The sequence below is a fragment of the Cervus elaphus genome, chromosome 5 (assembly GCF_910594005.1).
Source record: "Cervus elaphus chromosome 5, mCerEla1.1, whole genome shotgun sequence".
NCBI classification, from domain to species: domain Eukaryota; kingdom Metazoa; phylum Chordata; class Mammalia; order Artiodactyla; family Cervidae; genus Cervus; species Cervus elaphus.
This window is the reverse complement of record NC_057819.1, coordinates 4437665-4456866: the sequence shown is the minus strand read 5'-3', so window position 1 is coordinate 4456866 and position 19202 is coordinate 4437665. Positions and strand designations below refer to the sequence as shown.

The 19202-nt window shown below is 47.0% G+C and overlaps 1 protein-coding gene across 9 annotated transcripts in view; it reads right to left on the bottom strand.

Annotated features, from left to right (window-relative positions):
• The window catches only part of THOC5 (THO complex 5), a 28804-nt gene that overhangs the window by 7794 nt on the left and 1808 nt on the right, over positions 1–19202 (bottom strand). For 3 of the 9 annotated variants that reach the window (XM_043901399.1, XM_043901400.1, XM_043901405.1), the window contains 14 exons: positions 18737–18868; positions 16046–16189; positions 15009–15125; positions 14762–14859; positions 11813–11959; positions 10375–10489; positions 8509–8641; positions 7760–7792; positions 6442–6519; positions 5763–5803; positions 5460–5559; positions 3518–3626; positions 1185–1286; positions 533–629 (listed from right to left, as the gene is read on the bottom strand). In XM_043901399.1, coding sequence (XP_043757334.1) covers positions 533–629; positions 1185–1286; positions 3518–3626; positions 5460–5559; positions 5763–5803; positions 6442–6519; positions 7760–7792; positions 8509–8641; positions 10375–10489; positions 11813–11959; positions 14762–14859; positions 15009–15125; positions 16046–16189; positions 18737–18832 — 1410 coding nt within the window. In that variant the 5' untranslated portion in view covers positions 18833–18868. The remainder of the gene's footprint in view (positions 1–532; positions 630–1184; positions 1287–3517; positions 3627–5459; positions 5560–5762; positions 5804–6441; positions 6520–7759; positions 7793–8508; positions 8642–10374; positions 10490–11812; positions 11960–14761; positions 14860–15008; positions 15126–16045; positions 16190–18736; positions 18869–19202) is intronic. The other 6 variants (XM_043901401.1, XM_043901402.1, XM_043901406.1 and 3 more) reach the window with 3 other exon arrangements.

Genomic DNA, 19202 nt, shown 5'->3' with positions numbered 1-19202 from the left:
CATGCACGAGGGCTCCCTGTGCCCTCCTCCTGCCACCCCTCTCCCCCAGGACCTGCCTGCCTGTGGCGGCCAGGACCACCCATGTCCTGGCGAACAGGTCTTCTGGGGATAGCAGGGTCTCCCCGCTGTGGGGGCCAGAGACCGAGTCCCAGCAGGAATGATACAAGCTGCTGGGATCTTGAGAGGCTGTGGGCAAGGCAGGCTTCTGCTGAGGGGCCAGCTGCCCTGGGGTTCATTTCTGGCACCTTCATATATAAGACCACGGGGTAGCAGCATCGGGAGCCATGTGACATGCAGGGCAAGGATCCAAGTTACTCTGACCTAGGTGGGTAACAGACTCAGGGAGAAAGCAAAAGATACCTAAACACCTGCAGGCCTTGGACAGTTTAGAGTGAAGGGGACAGGTCACAGCCCAGAGGGCTGGCATTCTGCTAGTTTAAAGTCCCAGAGGCCATCAGAAGCCTTTCTGGAGTCTGCAGAGAAGGAGAGGAACAGGGCTCCTCAGCCAAGGGGACTCAATCAGTGGACATACCTGGGGCTGCTCTTTGGGGAAGTGGAGGCCACCCAGCTTCTGCACCCACAAGTAGGGGTGACCGAGGTCAAGTACATAGTCCCTCAAAGTCAGGATGCTGCAGAAAAGAACACAGAAAGGAATGATTTTACAAGTCACTGCTGCAGTGGTCCCAGGGTATATGCCTCCTCCCACCCTTTCATCTCCCCTAAACAGAACGGTCCTACAGGCTCAGCGCACTCATGGCCAGGCCGCCAATAAGGTCTCTCAAGTTCATCAGTTCTCTGCTTTGAATTTTCTCTCCCATAGCCAATTTTCTTTTTTTCCCTGGCAGCCTTCAACTCGTTAGCAAATCTCAATAAAAAGGCAGTGTACGTATCTTTTCATCAGTCCAGCAATATATAAAGTATTTTCTAAATTTTAATCCTCAGAGAACTAAAATGTTAAACACATCTCTTACCACATTCCCAGAGTTTTGACCCTTCCACCCTTCCCCATCCTTCTCCAGGGCCTCATAAGCAAGAAAGGACAAGTGTCCCCTTCTCTGGATGGAGCACTCCCTCTCACCCCACCATTTCCCCCCCGCCCCCAACCCCCCGAAGGCCTCTGGTCTAAGAGTTCTCCTGTTTTGGGAGTGGACAGATTGGGAGAGGACGAAATGCTGCTGACTCACCCAACTTTATCGAACTGATACTGATTGGCTGGATTTGGAGTTTTCTTTCCATGATCCCCAGGGTACAAGCAGCTCAGGACTGAGTCAGGAGACAGCAAGTCACTGGAGGAGGGAAAAGACTGCAATGAGAACACCGGCCAAGCCCTTGGCTCGATGCAGAAGTGGCCATCTGGGGGTGGTAATGCCCTCTCCCACTGTGAGCAAAGCCACCATTTACTGAATGCTTCCTGTGGTCCAGACCCTGTATATGCCTGAGGTCATCAGATCCTCACAACCCTATGAAGTAGGGAGGGTTAGCATCTCCATTCTACGGAGGAGAAACTCGAGGCTTTGAAAGATACGGCAAGTCCAAGCTAACACTGTTAGTAAGCGCTGGAGCCAGGATTTACACTGTTCCATCAAAGACAACAGTACTCTTAATCATCGCTTTTTTTTGGGCGCAGATCCAATCTCTGGTCGAGGAGCTAAGATCCCATGTGCCTGTGGCCCCTGCCTTGAAAGCATGGAGTCTTAACCACTGGACCACCAAGGCAGTCCTTTAACCACCAATTTCTGAAGACACCTATCCCTTCAAGAAGTATACGATGACCAGAGCCTTTCCTCAAGGGAGCAAAACCCTGTGACACCAGAAATAGGAACACTCAGCATTGTCACAGGAACAGAACAGGTTTCTTCTGGCCCAGAGATCCAGTGTGCAGCCTTGATGCTCTGCCCAGCTCACACTTCACCTCATCATGCTGCCACAGAAAGAGCTCCCCTTGAATATTCCCAGGAAAGATACATCACAGACTGGAGACATGGTGATGCCAATGCCACCTACTCACACCGGTTAAACATGCAATTGAAAGTGACAATCAGAGGAGACAGCACAGGCGGAGAATACAGTAATTTGATCACAAAAGGTCCACAGGGCCCAACCTTTCCCTTCATCCGTGGGAGCTCCCCTCACCTTCCAGGGACAGCATCAGGAGTGACTCAGGCAGACGGCTGATCCTGCTGCCCTGAGCCCGGTAGGCCTCCGGGAACTCGGCCGGGGAGAGTGGCAGTTTGTGGCTCTGAACTGCTCTCTGTCCTGCCAGAGTCTCCCTGCATCACCCCCACCCTCAAGGGTCTCTGTCTCCTTTGTTGATGCAAACAGAGAACTGGCTATAAAATGAGTAACTGTCACTCTTTTTAGCCAATATTTAGTACTGATACTAATATACTGAATCAACCAAAATAAAACAGTTAAACTGCACAAGATTAGGACTTGAAATTGACAAAACCTGATGGCATGATCAAATTTTGACAAATTTCCACCCACAACATGTGACTCAGGACAACCGAACTCGGTAAAAAGGACATCAAAGAGCAGGCGACTGCACGTGCAGAGGCTGGTGGGGAGAGCGCTTCAGGGTTCAGCGGAGCCAGCCTGCAGCCCCGGGGCTTAGCAGGTGGGCATCTGAGAAGGGAGCAGGCAGACGCTCACCCCAAGGAGCGCCACCGCGGCCCTCTGGGTGCTCTGTAGAAGCCAGCCCCGGGCGCCCCCTGCTGGGGTGAGGTGGGAACAGGGATGACAGCACCCACAGTGCCCAGGATGGCCCAGCATCACTCTCAAGCACAGGGACAAGGATAAACCACGAGGAGGCATGGACGCTAAGCGCAGGGTGGAGGGCAGCCCCCCTCAGAGCCCTGCCCTCCCAGGCCCCAGACCTGCGCCTCCGTCTATCCACACCTGACAGAAGGACTCAGTGGGGGCAGCGCTGGGAGGCGGGCTGGCCGGGCGAGCCTCCTCTACCCCCAGGCCCTTGTGGTCCTCTTCCCTTCCTCCCACGACAGGCGGCCATGGTCAGGGCCTTTCTAGGGATGCTCCCCCTGTGGCTGCCTCTATGTGCCTCTGCTCACCCTTCTCAAACCCACCCACCAGTCTTCTTCCCACTGCTGCTGCCAGGTAAGGACAACCTGGGATCGAGCTGAGCTGCAGAGTAAAATCCCAGGCCCTTGGGACAGAAAAAGACGAGAGAGAGGCCTAAATCTGTCAGCCTGGTCAAGTCTGCCAAGTCTCACGTTCACACTCTTTCCACTGGTGTAAAAGCTGGAGCCCACCCACTGAGTTCACAGCAGGCTGCAGCCGTTTCTGGCACGTGCTGTGTAGTGAGAAGACTGCGCAGATCCAGTCAGTGAGTGCTTTCCAGATACCCGTAGTGCGCCAGGACTTCTGGGCTGTGCGGACCCGACAGCAGAAGCCAGTGTGGCCGTGAACCCCCTCCGAGTCAGCTGAGAGAGGATCCGGGCACGCCCAGCAGGCAGGCGCCCATCACACCCCCGCCCACGCCCCAGCCCTGCAGCAATACCCCGCACTGATGGGGGTGATCAGCTCCGTAGCGGTGGTCACTTTGGCTTTCACCGTCATGATGTTGAGGTTCATGAGGTAGTAGAAAGTCAGGTGCAGCACACTGTCATCTGGACGGAGGAGGAAAAGAGACATCCTTTATGAGCTGACATTAGAAGGGAGTCAACAGAATCAGAAAATCAACGACGTTTAAGATCTTTCACACAAAACAACGGCAATTTAATACTGAGTTTAAAAGTCTCTACAAACGCTCTACTACTTTTTCCCTCAAAGAGGTGAAGCTTCATTTTCCTCCCTTGAGAGTGGATTGGACTTAGAGACTCTGCTTCCAACTAAAACAACACGGAAAAGAAGCGATCAAGTGATCACCAGATCAGTAAGTGGTCTGGGTTAACATCACTAGTACCAAGACGCAGTGATACCATGGATCCCTGGTAATACAAGACAGTGAACACCCAATCTGTGGTGTGCTTTCTCCAAAACCCACAACCTCAGTCTAATTAGAAGAAAACATCAGACAAGCCCAAACTGAGAGTCTTTCTACATGATACATAAACCTCATCTTCAAAAGTGTCAAGGCTGCAAAAAACAAGCAAAGACTTGAGGAGACTAAGGGGCACAATGATTAAATACACATGAGATCCTGGATTGAAACTGGGAACAGGAAAAGGGCATTAGGGGAAAAACCAGGGGCATCTGAGTAACTTCTCTAGTTAATGGTATTGTACCAATGAAACAAACTTAGATTTTGAAAACTGCACTCTGGTTAATCATGTACAGATATGAGAGTTGGACCATAAAGAAGGCTGAGCACTGAAGAACTGATGCTTTCAAACTGGGGTGCTGGAGAAGACTCTTGAGAGTCCCTTGGACAGCAAGGAGATCAAACCAGTCCATCCTAAAGGAAATCAACCCTGAACATTCATTGGAAGGACTGATGCTAAAGCTGAAGCTCCAATACTCTGGCCACCGGATTTGGAGAGCCAACTCATTGGAAAAGACCCTGATGCTGGGAAAGACTGAGGGCAGGAGAAGAGGACGGCAGAGGATGAGGCGATTAGATAGTATTACCCACTCAACGAACATAAATTTGAGCAAACTCCAGGAGACAATGAAGCACAGTGGAGCCTGGTGTGTGGCAGTCCTTGGGGCCGCAAACAGTCAGACACAGCTTAGCAGCTGAACAACAATAACTGTAGTTAAGTAAGACGTTGATACTGGGGTGAAGAACAGGTGAGAAATCTCTGAATCATCATCAAAACTTCTGAGTCTAAAATTAGCTCAAAAAAATTTAATAAAAAGGCAAAGAGAGAACAAGTGTGTAGAGTGTTTCTATTTATGTAAAAAAAAAAAAAAAGGCAAAGGATACACAAAGGTATACACCACGTAGAAGCTCCTAAATGCATAGACTGTTTCTTGAAAATACACAGAAAACCACCACAATGGCTGCCCTTGGAACTCAGACCTAGGCCCAGGGCCTGGGGGGCTGGGGTGAGGAGGAAGCTTGTGTCCGACCGTTAACTCATCACGCTGGGGTGCTTTATCACGTGCTCCAAGATCCATATGAAGCCAGTGTCAAAACCCACATTCTCTGCAGAATACAAAGTTCTACTTGGATGTATTAAATTAAGCAAGTTGACTACATTAGTCAAAAGCTGCATACTCTTGGCAACTTGCTCTGTGTATCTGACCTGTCAAATTCAGAAAGACGGTACCTTCATCAGTGTCCCTGATGTGTCTAATGGTTTTGCTATATTTTTAGGGTTATGATTCAGGAAGGGAAAATAAAGTCAAACTCCATGAAGAACAATAAAGGAAAACAGAAATATGAAACCAGAATATTTTCGTAGGCAAGGGGGCATCGGCTTGCCAGACCTCCACGTGGCTGCAGCTGGCTGCACTCCTAGATGTTAGGAGATGCCCCAGACTAAGGGGAGCCAGACCTTTGCACTTCAGGTCCAGCAGAACAGACAGCGGGTGCCTCTTCAGCATTTCCTTGCGCTTGTCATCTAGCTGAACTCCCAGTGTGGGTCGCCGGCGTTTCTGGACAAAGGAGGGAGTTGAGCAGGTTAAGCACAGGTCACAGGAATCCCCCCTTCCCTCTCCCTGCCACCCAGGGCTTCAGCACTGGGACCTGTGCTTCAGCGCTCAGGCTGCCAGGATCCCAGCCGCCCTCTCTTTCACATCTCTCTCTTCCGCTTCCAGGGAGGACAGCACCTGGCAGCTAGCGGGCCCCATTCTCTCACCGTGGTCTGCTCCTCCTCGGCGTCCGAGTCGCTCTCATCATCTGCGGTGACAGAGAGAAGGCAGCTGGGGGGTGGGGGGACTCCCCCAATTCTCCCCAGAGCACCTCAGTCAGGGTGTGTTAAAGGGCTCAGGCTTTTGTCAATGATTTTCCTTACGATAAGTAATAAATCTGCTGTTTCTCACTCAGGACAGTACAGCGATGCAAGAAGGGTAATGACCTATCACCCCAGCACTCCTGAGCTCTTTCAGTGCTCTTTAGTGCATTCCTAGGGACAAGGCCCCCGCTGGTGGTGGCGGCAGTAACAGTGACATGAACAGCGGCAGCTCACCCATCTGAGGACTCAGTGCCATGCGCTGAGGGCGATTCGGGGGGCTCTGCACGCCCGACCTCCTTTAGTCCACATCACAGTCCTAGATACACGCGCTATCACTATCCTGCTTTGACAGGTGAGTGAACTGAGGCTCCAAATGTTGAAGAGTTTCCCCAGCACTGTGAGCTGGTGAGAGGCAGGGCTTCTCCCCGTTTACCCCGAGCACTGAGACACTGAAGCCCAGCTCCCTGCCACTCAGAACCAGTATGGCTCATTTCCACAGGACCAGGGATGGCCCTGGGTGGGGACCTGGCACCCCCGGAATCAGCAGAGGAGGACGTGGGGGAGGACCCTGAGCACCACTTACCCTGGGAGTCCTCGGGAGGCTTGAACAGAGCCTTGGCCTCATCCACGCTGCCTTCGATCGCCACAGACAACGTCTTATCTGGGAGCAAGAGAGAGCCGCCTGTGACAGCGGCTGAGGGAAGGAGCTCAGCCACACAAGCAGGCCCGCCCTGGGGCTGCACTGCCTGCACCTGTCACAGCTCCTTACTGACCGGGGCTGGGAGGCAAAAAGCCCTTTCTCCAGATGCAGAGGAGCAAGGCAGGAGCCCTAAGTCTTCTTTCCATCACCTACTGAAAACAAGGACTCAAAGTGCAGATTCCTGGCCAAGCATCACCTGAGACTAGGTGTGAATTCTCTTTTCAGGTTTACACCAAGGCACACAAATCCAAACCAGTGGCCCAGAGCCGCATGGCACAGTTCTGCGAACTATCACAAAAGCTCTTATCTGGACCCTGTAAGTATCCACATCCTAGGAACAACGGCTCGCCCCTCAGTTCTTATTCTCTATTCTGTGCTCCACCAAACACCCAGCACCTGCCTGGCACTGTCACATTTAACTGGAAGCAGAAGGACAGTGGGGAGGAAGATGGAACTTGCGGCCTACTCTCAGGCCTGCGCCTCTAGCCAACCAACTCCCAAACTCACAACCTAGGATGTTATGTCACGGCTCTGAGCCTCAGTTTCGGCATCTGTGAAATGGGGATTTGACAGATGGGAGCTGCCCGGCTGGCTGATGAGGACTGAATGAGCTTTAATTTTAAAATTACTTAAAAAAACTCACTTTGAATCCTCACAACAACCTACAGGAGGAATACTGTTACTCTAGCCACTTACAGATGAGAAAATTAGGGCTCAGGGATGTTAGATACAATAGCCAGGTAGACAAACTAGGATTCAAGACCAAGTCTATTTAACCTGAGGCTGGCCCCTCTACCACAGAGCTAAGCAGCCTGATCCTTGCGCCAGGCCTGACACCTCACCGAGCGAGACCTGGATCTGCCTTTGTGGAACTCTGTGCGTGTGGTACTGGGAGGTCAGAGAGCCCATAGCCCTTCCTGCTCCATTCAAAGGGGTGTACAGAGATGCACGTAGTCATGGGGGCCTAAAAGAGTTTGCCCGAGAGTGTAAAGGATGACATACTCGCAGGTGGCTGACCACTGCTTAACACCAACGACCCTGCATGAACCGTTACAGCTCATCCCAAAGAAACTGGCTGCCCCCACCAAACACAGGCAAATGCCAGACTGTTCTTTTGACTGGTTTACTCCTGGAATTCCACAGTAAAATGGGAATGAAAACGGGCTGGATTTCAAACACAAAAGAAAAGAAAATTACTCACCCTGTCTAGGGGGCTGGGAAGATTTCCTATGAGCTGATGATGAAAACAGGAGGGAGAACAAAGGGGAGGGAGAGGATAAAAGGACCGGGAAGACACAAGAAGAGAGACAGTAATGTGTGGATGCCGTGGCTGGGAGGACAGGCATGCACCGATGCAGTGTGTGTCTGAGGCGGTGGGGTGGGGCAGGGGAGAAAAGTTTAGGTGCCGGGGAAAAGCTGCAGGAGGGCAAGAGGTAGGATCGCCAGAAATGTCCCCAAATCCTACTGGAGTCACGGGCTGCCTTCAAGCTTAATGAGGACACCTCCTCTCCCCTGGTAATTCACTGTGACGACATGCGGCCTGTCCCAGAGCATGGCGGTGAAAGCCTGGGAGAGCTGGCTGGGACCTGTGTTCACCGAGCTTCTCCCTCAAGCGAGCGGAAGGCACCGGTCCACCTGCCAAGCGTGCCTTGATGGGGAGGTGCTTGGGAGCCTGGAGAGGCTGCCTGGGCACTGAACCCAACAGCCAACCAGCCAGGCTCATCAGAGATTCAAAGCCATCCATCATGGAGTGCCCATCAGGTTAGTCCAGCCTCAGGCCAGCTGGTCAAAGCAGCCATGCTGGGCAGTGCAGAGGGGAGGCAGCATCTGTCACCTGAGGGCTTCTGAGCAGGGCCCAGGAGCTTTCCTCGGCAGGCGGTGCTTCCAGATGCCTCCCTGGCCTCGGCCGCTGCTCCCACAGCCCCTCTTCCCTGCCCGCCCCATACTCACCACAGGCCTGCCCGTACGCAGTGGCTTGGACAAAGAGCACATAGAGGGGAGGCGGCAGGTGTCTGGCTGTCTCGTACTGCTTGTGAGCCTGGTCGAAGGGCATGAACAGGTACTCCTGCACCGGGAGGGAAGCCTGCAAGCAACGGAAGAAGGGATTTTGTTTCTCTTTGGTAGGCAGTTCACACAGGAACCTTATGAAGGTGACAGCAACAACAAACAATAAGAAAATGAACTTTAAAAAAGATACCAAAGGAGCTCAGCTCAGTGCTCAGTGATGACTGAGAGGGGTGTAATGGGGGGATGGTGGGAGGAAGACTCATGAGGGAGGGGATATAAGTATACGTATAGCTGACTCACGTTGTACAGCAGGAACTGACACAATATTATAAAACATTTATATTCCAATTTTTTTAAAAAGGGAAAGAAAAAAAGATACCAATTCCCCTAGCTTCGGGGAAACATCAAGTACTTAAATGTCAAGTGAGTAAACTTCTACACAAACACCTGAGAAATGAAAGCTCTAAATGAATGGCGATATATGCCACGTGTACACAGTGGCAGTCACTGTCTCCCCAGACTGTGAGGGGAATAAAGTAAAATGAAAATTGGAAATGTTCTTGAAAACATTTCTGAAAATGTTCTGGAAAATTGGTAATGTTCTTCTCAATTTGAGTGGTGATTACACAGATGCGTTCACAAATGTACACAAAGTGAAAATTCATTGACCTTCATATACATTTACAAGCTATATGCTTTTATGTAAATTTTTTTTTTTTTAAGTAATATGAGTACTTCTTTTTTAAAAGGTTGTATTCAAGTTTATATGGCAAAAGTTCCCAGTTCCCAGCCACCAAAAGTAACCATTAATGGTTTGGTGTGAAAACATACTTTTCTAAGCACACAGATGACTTAACACACATACGCATCCATTTGATACTCTGTAAATGAAGGTGCGTGTACACATGAGGTTATACTACATGTTCTACAATTTGCATTTTTTTGTTTCATAATTTAACAGATCTTTCTGTCTAGTTACTCTGTCAGTAATAGGCTGTTCTACACTTCCATCACAACTGTTAAGACTGAACCATACAAGAATTTATTTACCCTGTACCCTACTTAGGAGCATTTGGAGTGCTTCCATTTAACAGGAAAAACTTAAGTACAACCAAAACTTTAAGTTTCTGACTTCTGTCCTATATGAGTGTCTGTTAATTCTATACCTAGAATTGGAGAGAGGAAACACAGATCTTGCCAAACCCTACAAAAGTGAATTTCTAATTTCTCTAGGGTCCTTTACAAAGTTCCTACATATTAGCCATATACCCTGCTTTATGAAACTATAAAGATTTAGATCAAATCTTTATACATACAGAAAGATGTTGCATTTTACAGGTAAAAAGTGGGGACTTTCCCTCCTGAGGTACCTGATGGCTTTCAAAACTAGTGAAGTTCTTTTCAGAGTGAAAGCTCTACTAAGCAGTTGGCCCCTGAGGTGCAGTCAGGAGATCTAGCATCCACAAGCTTAGGTCCTCGCAGACTGCAGGCTGGTGAAGGTCATGCAAGGGTAAACTCCACTTACAGTCTATGAGTGTTTTACCCAGAAGAGGCGCTGGGAGAAAACACCCAGGTAAATGTGAATATGCGTTCCTGAGCCCATCCTGCCCGCATTTCCTCCACAAAGGACACAACCTTACCATTCCAGCTGTGGGCCTGCAGACGGGACCATCCTTGCACTCTGCTCTAGGCTCACAGACCGGACAAAACAAACCCACAGGGCGATGTGGCTGCTGGTGGCCTGACACCATTGGGTGGTGAAGATCAAGTAAGAGCCAAGGAGGTGGCAGGCTGTGGGGAGACTCTCACCTGCATGATGCTGTTGAGACGAGGCTGGAGGCTGCTCAGGTACTCCTTCTTCACCTCAATCTCCTTGAGGATCTTCTCCTTGTTGGACAGGCACTCTCGGTACTTCTCCGCCAGCCTGTTGAGGGAGGACAGAGCACTGTCCTGGGATGCTCCCCAGGGACACCCCAACACACCTGTTCACCGCCAGACTCTACCCAATGATAGCAGTCATGATGAACTGCTAATGATTACCTAGCATTTACTATGTGCCAGGCACTTTGGAGAACTCTTTATAATCATCATAGCATTTAATCCTTTATAAAAACGCTGGAAGATGGGGACTTTTCTTATCCCTGAAGGAGGAAACCGAGGCTCAGGGAGGTGGGTAACTTGCCCAAGGTCGTCCGGCTAAGAGCAGGCGCAGAGCTGGGCTCTGAATCCAGGCCTGTCTGCTCCAGACGCTGTGCTCATAACGACTAGGGAATACCCGTGCCACCTCCTGCTCCATTTTCTGCCTCAGAGGCTAGACCCAGACCTTTCACACACATACGGACCCAGCAGCTACAGGACCCAAACGAAGCCCACAGGCTGGCCTGAGGGGGATGGATTCCAGGTCAGAGCCACAGGAATGGAACTCTCGTGGCTTGGCCAAGGGCAGGCTGCGTACTGGACAGGGGTGTGATGGGCCAGCCCCATGTGCTAAAAAGCTGAAACCAATTCCCTAAGATCCAGACTCTGTACTTAATCAATTCATAATGTAGACCAAAGGCACAAAATACACCCAACAACAGAAAAATGCAAGGGATTAAAAACACCACCTTTTCTGACAGAAAACGAAGCAAATGTGCCACCCAAAAGCCCCAGAACTCCAGTACACACGGAAAGAGGAAAAAGTCACCATGATGGAAGGGATACAACTATAAAACATCTAGGATGAAAAACGTATATACATACCACATCCTAAGAAAAATCTAGATTAAATTACATAGTATAGACATTCTGTTTACACTTAATAAAAAAAAAGCTCTTTATTAGTACAAAAAGTTTTATATGTAAAGGGGTGCCTCAATGCATTATTTACAATAGCAAAAAAATGCAAACAACTTAAAAGTCCAATCCACTACAGAAACAATTATGTGACAATTTACAACGGAATGCCATACAGCCTTCTGAAACAATGTTTGCAAAGCTTTGCAACACCATACGAATATGCTTATGGGTGGGGGAAAAGGAAAAAAAATTAAATTTATAGTAGAAAAGGTATTTAAGTCTTAGGCATTAAAATTTTGAAGGAAAGGTTACCCAACTTTCTTGTAACAGCCTTAATTTGGTTTCAGAGGCCATTCTGCAGGTCCCACTGTGCTTTGCTACTGACCCTGGGACAGGACAAAGCACTGGCCCTGGTGAATACAGGCTGGTGTCTGTACAGGTGAACAGGTCTGGAAGGAGGAAACGCTACCTTTTCCGCTGCTCCAGCTCCCAGTCCAGGCGTGCAAGGGTTTGCTGGTGAGGGTCTCCCATGGTGACTTCCGCCTTGCTGATATCTGGAGGAGCCTCCTTATAAAACTCCTCTAAGCTGACCAGATCGATTTCTTCGTGCTTTGACCTGTAGTCAAAAACTCAATGTCAAGTTGCTCTTCTCAGAAACACACTGGCTCAAGCGGGCCCTGTTTCCCCCAGGTATGTGCACTCTGGCCTGGTCTACAGCCCCTGAGGAGCCTGGAATGCAGGCTTCTCAACAAATGCTCATTACTAGGTATTTCAGTGTGAAGACAGGTAGTTGGTGACACGCCACAGGATCCTTACCCACGGTGCCCAAGCTTTATACCCGTGATTTAACTAAAGACCTAAAAATCAGGCTTATGAAACGTAGAGACCTCTCCAAGCTCTGCAAGAGAGCTAACAGATTAAAAAATCAAATAAAAACATCATAGTTGGGCTTCCCTGGTGGCTCAGGGGTAAAGAGTCCACCTGCCAACGTGGGAGACATGGGTGCAATCCCTTGGGTGCAAATCCCTGTGGGATTTGGAAAGATCCCGCAGGCCGTGGGGCAACTAAGCCCATGCTCTCTAGAGCCAGCGAGCTAGAATTACCGAGTCTGGGCACCCTAGAACCCATGCTCAGCAACAACAGAAGCCACCACAATGAGAAGCCCGCCTACTGCAACTACAGAGTAGCCTCCACTTGCTGCAACTAGAGAAAAGCCTGTGCAGCAACAAAGACCCAGCACAACCATAATTAAATAAATAAAAAGAAAATTACTTATCAAACTATGTGTTCATGGTCATAAGGAAAATGAACTTAAAAAAAAAAAAACCCATCATGGTCTAGGCCTAGAATGTCAGGTTCAAACCAAGAAATGCAATTTAGCAAGAATAAACATAAGAGTCTACATTTAAGTTTAAAATATTAACTATCTAAGCTTAACATGAGGAAGATTCAACATGGCAGGACTGATGTGAAAAGACCTAGAGGCTTTAACTATTATATGTATAGTGGCACACGTGTATAAAAGAAACCCAATCCTTTTTGCTACACGAACACAGGAGCACTCAGGTTGTATAGCAGTAATAACAGGAGCTGCCACGCACTACATACCCATTGTATACCATCCTTCAGTTCAGTTCAGTCTCTCAGTTGTGTCCGACTCTTTGCCACCCCATGGACTGAAGCACGCCAGGCTTCCTTCTCCATCACCAGCTACCGGAGCTTGCTCATACTCATGCCCATTGAGTCGGTGGTGCCATCCAACTGTCTCATCCTCTGTCGTCCCCTTCTCCTCCTGCCTTCAATCTTTCCCAGCATCAGTATCTTTTCCAAGGAGTCAGTTCTTCGCATCAGGTGGCCAAAGTCTTGAAATTTCAGCTTCAGCATCGTTCCAATGAATATTCAGGACTGATTTCCTTTAGGATGTACTGGTTTGATCTCCTTGCAGTCCAAGGGACTCTCAAGACTTTTCTCCAACACTACAGTTCAAAGGCATCAATTCTTCAGTGCTCAGCTTTCTTTATAGTCCAACTCTCACATCCATGCACGACTACTGGAAATACCGTCCTTATCTCATTTAATTCTTACAATAACTGAGATACGGATTGTTACTTCCATTTTTCAAATGCAATGGAGGCTACCATCAGTAAGCAGTTTGCCCAAGGCCACACAGCTAAGGAGCAGCAGAGCTGGGAGCTGAACCCAGGCTGTCCAGGGTCCCTGGTCCTTCCACTTGGCCACTGCTTTGCCACAGGATTGCATTCTGCTGTATTTTGCATTTGTTGGCTTTCATCTGAACAACGGTAACAGGTGGAGCATCATACCTTTGGTGTTTTTATACCTTTCTTATTTTTAAATAGTAATATTTTTAAAACTTCCTCTGAATCTTAAACTAAGAGTTTATTTCCTCTATGTACCCTTCTTCCAGGTTCCCTCAATGATAATATCTTATATAATCATGATAGTCAAAACCAGGAAACTGACAACTTTACACTATTAACTCAGTTACCTGATGTGGATTTCACTTCTGTATTTCAGCATAATTATGTGATAAATTTGTGGAGCAGATAAAGATACCTTTCAAAAATCAGCACACAGCAGACCCAATGTCTAACGTGAGATAGCTGGATGACATCACTGACTCCATGGAAATGAGTTTGAGCAAACTCGGACAGATAGTGAAGGACAGGGAAGCTTGGTGTGCTGCAGTCCAAAGGTTTGCAGAGTCAGACACAACTTAGCGACTGAACAACAACGTCTAACGTGGTCTCCCTCATCCCAAGTTTATTACAAATAAAACCTGACTCCTTTCAGTTTACACAAATAGGTCTGACCATGCAAGAACATGCTCCCCTCTCTTATTCTGTCTATTCCTTCCTCTTTCTGATCTTTCACCTTGGACTTGCCAAGAGGCATCACAGTTTAAGAAGGACACTGACAAACTAGTTTGTTCACCTAAAGGCAGCTAGGCAATAAGGGGTTCAGGTTCCAAAGAATGAAATCCATTTGCAAAAATGAATTGCTGAAAAAAAAAAAAAATGAATTGCTGGAACTTCAGAGGGAAGAGCTGGGCCAAAAGGTTAAAAAGATGTAACTGGAAGTGAGCTGCTCACATACAGGCGCTCAGGAATCAAACTGATAATGCGAAGGCTCTCCCTGCTGGGAAGAGACAATTGCTTTTCACCAGGGTCAGAGCTGAAAACTCAAAAGGGTCAGACAGGCTTCTGAGGTTCTTTGTGCAGCCTGGAACTGCTTCTTCCGATTTTCCCATTCAAAAGTGATTTATTCATCCTTTCCCCAGATCCTGCAGTCTCCAAGCACATCTGACTCCTTTTTAAAGAAACTGGCTCACACTGAGCTATGGAGGAAAAGGCAGTTACCAGCAGATCACCATGCCAAAGCCCTGTGCTTCAAAACTCACTTAAACTCCAGACACTTGGTGATCTCCTTCTGCAGGTGCATCACCTCATACAACAGGTTTTGGAGCTGCAGGTGATAGGCGTCCACTTTCTGCTTGGCCTGCAAGGAGGACGAGGTCAGAGGTGAGTGGGACAAGGCGGGGTGGGGCAGCGCAAAGCACAGCAAGCCGCAAACTCAGAAAAAGGGCAAGGGGGTTAGGGAGGGGGTGAGAGGGAGGAAGGAGGAGGGTTAGATCTCTCAGTGCCTACCTCATGGGTCTGATCTCTTCCTTTCTTCAACCTGATGTGGGCTAATCGGTTAAGCTTCTTCAGAGTCATAAAATGCACACAGCTCTGGATCCTCCGATCTTCAATCTCAACCGCCTGCTGGCCGAGAAAACTGATAAAGACCTTGACAAATGAAGCTGGCTCAGATTCCTTCAGCCCCTCACTGCTGACCCATCCTCATCTAGGGTTAAAAACAGACACTGGAAGGAGCTGAGAACCATGAGCAGTGTCAGGGGGAGATGGAAGAATGACTGTGTAAGGGCAATGCTTACAGTTCCCAGGCAAAAAAAAAAAAAAAAAATTTCTGCTTGGACCAAAGTAACAGGAATCAAAGATGGAGCAAATGGAGCCAATGCACAAACCAAAGCTGTCTCTACATAACATACACTGAGATCCAAATAGTGCCACTTCACACCATATAACTTGACGTCTATAAAGGCTACAGAATTAATTTGAACAAAAACAGTAGAACTATACCTGTAAAACTTGACTACAGTCAAACAGATACACTGTAATAATCTTAACAATATTGGCCAGGATAAGCATAAACAAGTGAGAGTCCTGAAAAAATATGGATTGTTTTGAACTTACCCATAGAGTTTTCAGTCACACTGTTTTGTTTCTCTGTCCTGAAACCTTTTTTTTTTTTTTACTATGAACAATTTAATTTTTGGTCTCTATGTCTTAGTTGTACATATCCAGTCTTATATCTGCAAGGGTGACTGACGGTACTATTCACTGTCTCCACACCTAGCAAAATGCCCAGCACTTCATAAATATTGTTTCAATGGATTATCAAATTACAGTTATGGAAAAAAAAAGATTAATCCTGTACTTTCATGACTGTCATTGGTGACTGTGTGGTGATGTTACAATAAACTAATAGGCAGATCTCTAGAGCCCTCAGGGTCTAATCCCCTGATGATGGCAGAACACAAGACCAAAATCAGGAAGGGCTGTGACAGGTGCAAAACAGATCCATCCATGCAGACCCACGTCCGCCCACGCCCACTCCTTACCGTGTCCTTGCCGCCCCTGCTCTTCAGGTCCTGAATCTCGGCCATGAGCCTCTGCAGCTCCTGGCACGTGTACTTGTACAGCTCATAGTCTCTGCCAGGGTCCCGCAGGTCCACCTCAGCCTCCTCACTGTAGTATTTACCTTCCTGTGGAGGCAAGGATCAGGCCTTATGGTGTTGGGAGTAAAAGTCTCTCCGGTGGAACAAGGGACACTTAGCTGAGATCAGTGATTATGAAGCCCCCCAAATCAGGTCTCTATAGAATCTGGTCCTCAAATCAAATGCTTTTCTTTCTTCTTTTCCTCTTTCTGATTGTAAAGTAATGCATGCTTGGTGTTGAGAGATTCAGAAAACAGTGAAGAGTATCAAAACCAAAATGAATAATTGCCTATAATCTCACCTCCCAGCCTGAAATAACTCATTGTTAATACTGTGGATAAATGCATCAAGATAAAATAAAATGGGATCATACTGTTCATGCTATTTAGTGCAATTTCCCATCACAATAAACATAGATCTCCATTAAAATGGCTATATATAGATGAACCAGAATTCATTTAACCAAATTTCTTCTGATGGGTGTTTAGATGCTTGAATCAAGCTTTAGCAGAAACTAAAATATCCTAATTGGTCTCCAAGCCTTTGGAATAAACAAACACATCTCTTTCAGAGAGAGTCAGTTACAGTTAAAAATACTGCACCTGTTTGAAAGTTGCTGAGAGTAGATCTTAAAAGTTCTCATCACAAGAAAAAAAAATTCTGTAACTATGTAACATGATGGATATAAACTAGACATTTTGATAATCATTTCACAAAATATAGAAATACCATTATATTGTACACTTGAAATTGATATGTTATAATATCAAGTAGACTTCGATTTAATTATTAAAAAAGAAAAGTGAATCGGAATCAATGCCTCCCAAAGGATAAAGTTCTTAATTTTAATTTCCTAAATCTGAAGAAAGCATCATCTTCTATTTAAACTGAGGCTGGTATGTTTTACTCTAGTTAAAAAAAAAAACCCACAATCAATCAATATAGTTAAGTCATATAACCTACAGACTGGGAGAAAATATTTGCAAACAATGAAATCATCAAAGGCTTAATTTCCAAAATACATCTTAACTCATACAACTCAGTAACAACAACAAAAGACCCAATCAAAAAATGGGCAGAAGACTTGCACAGACATTTCTCCAGGAAGACATACAAATGGTCAATAGGCACATGAAAAGATGTTCAACACTGTTAATTATTAGAGAAATGCATATGAAAACTACAATAAGGTATGACCTCACGCTGGTCGTAACAGACATCCTTAAAAAGTCTAAAATAAGAAATGCTGGAGTGTGGAGAAAAGGGAATCCTCCTATACTGTTGATGGGAATGTAATCTGGTGCAGCCACTATGGAAAACAGTATGGAGGTTCCTCAAAAAACTAAAAATAGAGTTTTCATATGATCCAGCAACCCTACTTATGGGCATGTATCTGGACAAAACTCTTAACTAGAAAAGATACATGCACTTCAATGTTCACAGCAGCACTATTTACAATAGTCATGACACGGAAGCAACGTAAGAGTCCATTAACAGATGAACGGATAAAGATGTGGTGTGTGTTTATACACACACACACACACACACATATACAGACATACACATATACACTGGCTTCCCTGGTGGCTCAGATGGTAAAGAATCTCCCTCCAATACAGGAGACCCGGGAAGATGTCCTGGAGAGGGAATGGCTACCCACTCCAGTATTTCTGCCTTGAGAATCCCACGGACAGAGTAGCCTGGTGGGATATAGTCTATGGTTGCAAAGAGTTGGCCATGACTAAGCAAGCATGCATGCATACATAGACACACACACACATACACTCACACAAAATGGAACAGTACCTAGCTTAAGAATGTAAATCAGCAGCAAGGATGGACCTAGAGATAGTCATGTCCAATGAAGTAGGTCATAAAAAGAAAGTACCATATGATATCACTTATGTATGGAATCTAAAATATGATACAAAAGAACTTACTTACAACTCACAGACATAGAGAACAGATTTGTGTTGCCACAGTGAAGGATGGATTGGGATTAGCAGATACAAACTATTATACATAGAATGGATAAAACAACAAAGTGTTACTGTATAGCACAGGAAACTATATTTAACTCCTGTAATAAAGCATAACGGAAAAGAAAAACGGAAAAGAAAAAATTAGTTAAGTCATAAATCAGCTGGACAGATTCAAGGATAGAGAAACAGCAAAAGAACCTTGCTGACCACGAGAGCACTCAGGCCATAAAAGAGGTTCTTTGGGGACATGGTTCTGGTACCATCTCAGGAGCAGACCAGGACTGCCACATCTACAAAGCCTTAGGGGCATGTTGCGGAGGGACTGTCTTCATTTGACCATGAGGAGAGCTGGAGACGCACACTATACTAGAATACATTCTCTGTTCAACCACTAATCATATGTAATACAGGCTTGTTGGTTCTTGGGATACTGCAGCCAAATCTGACGCGGATACTTAAGTCTTGAAGAGCCAAGGGAATTCCAGGCACATGGTCAAGCAGAGGCCACCTGGGAGGTTGTGCCCATGACCCTCAGCTGCTGCAAACCCACAGCCAGGTGCTTGGTCCCAAGTTGCAAATTTCTCAGCAGCACAGCAGCCCCAGCTGATCTCACCTGCTCAGTGTCAGAACGAGTACGCTTCCCTTCAGCTGGTGCTCCATCACTTCGGATCACTTTGGGCTTTCGTTTTTTGCTTGATTCTGATGACATCGTTGTTTGGTAAAGTCAGGAGAGAACAGCAGAGACCTGTTAAGAGGAGAAAGCTTTCGAGTTTTTCTGGAGTTGTAATCGGGAGATTTCCCTGGAGTTAGAATACTGAAGTCTGTCTAGCAGTTCTGGCCGCTTATACTTTCGGTAAATCAAGAAAAGTCATCAACCCTCCAAAGCTCTGTAAAAATGGGAATCGTCCCTCAGTCTGTTCAAAATGAACTCGTCTTCCTCATCTCCACCTCTTTTAAAGGCACCACCACCAACACCCCACTGACCAAACTCCTCAGCCAGGCACATAAGCCTATTTCCAATACTATCAACTGATCAGTGTGTTCTGGACCTTCAGCTAAGCACTGTAAGGGTATGTTCC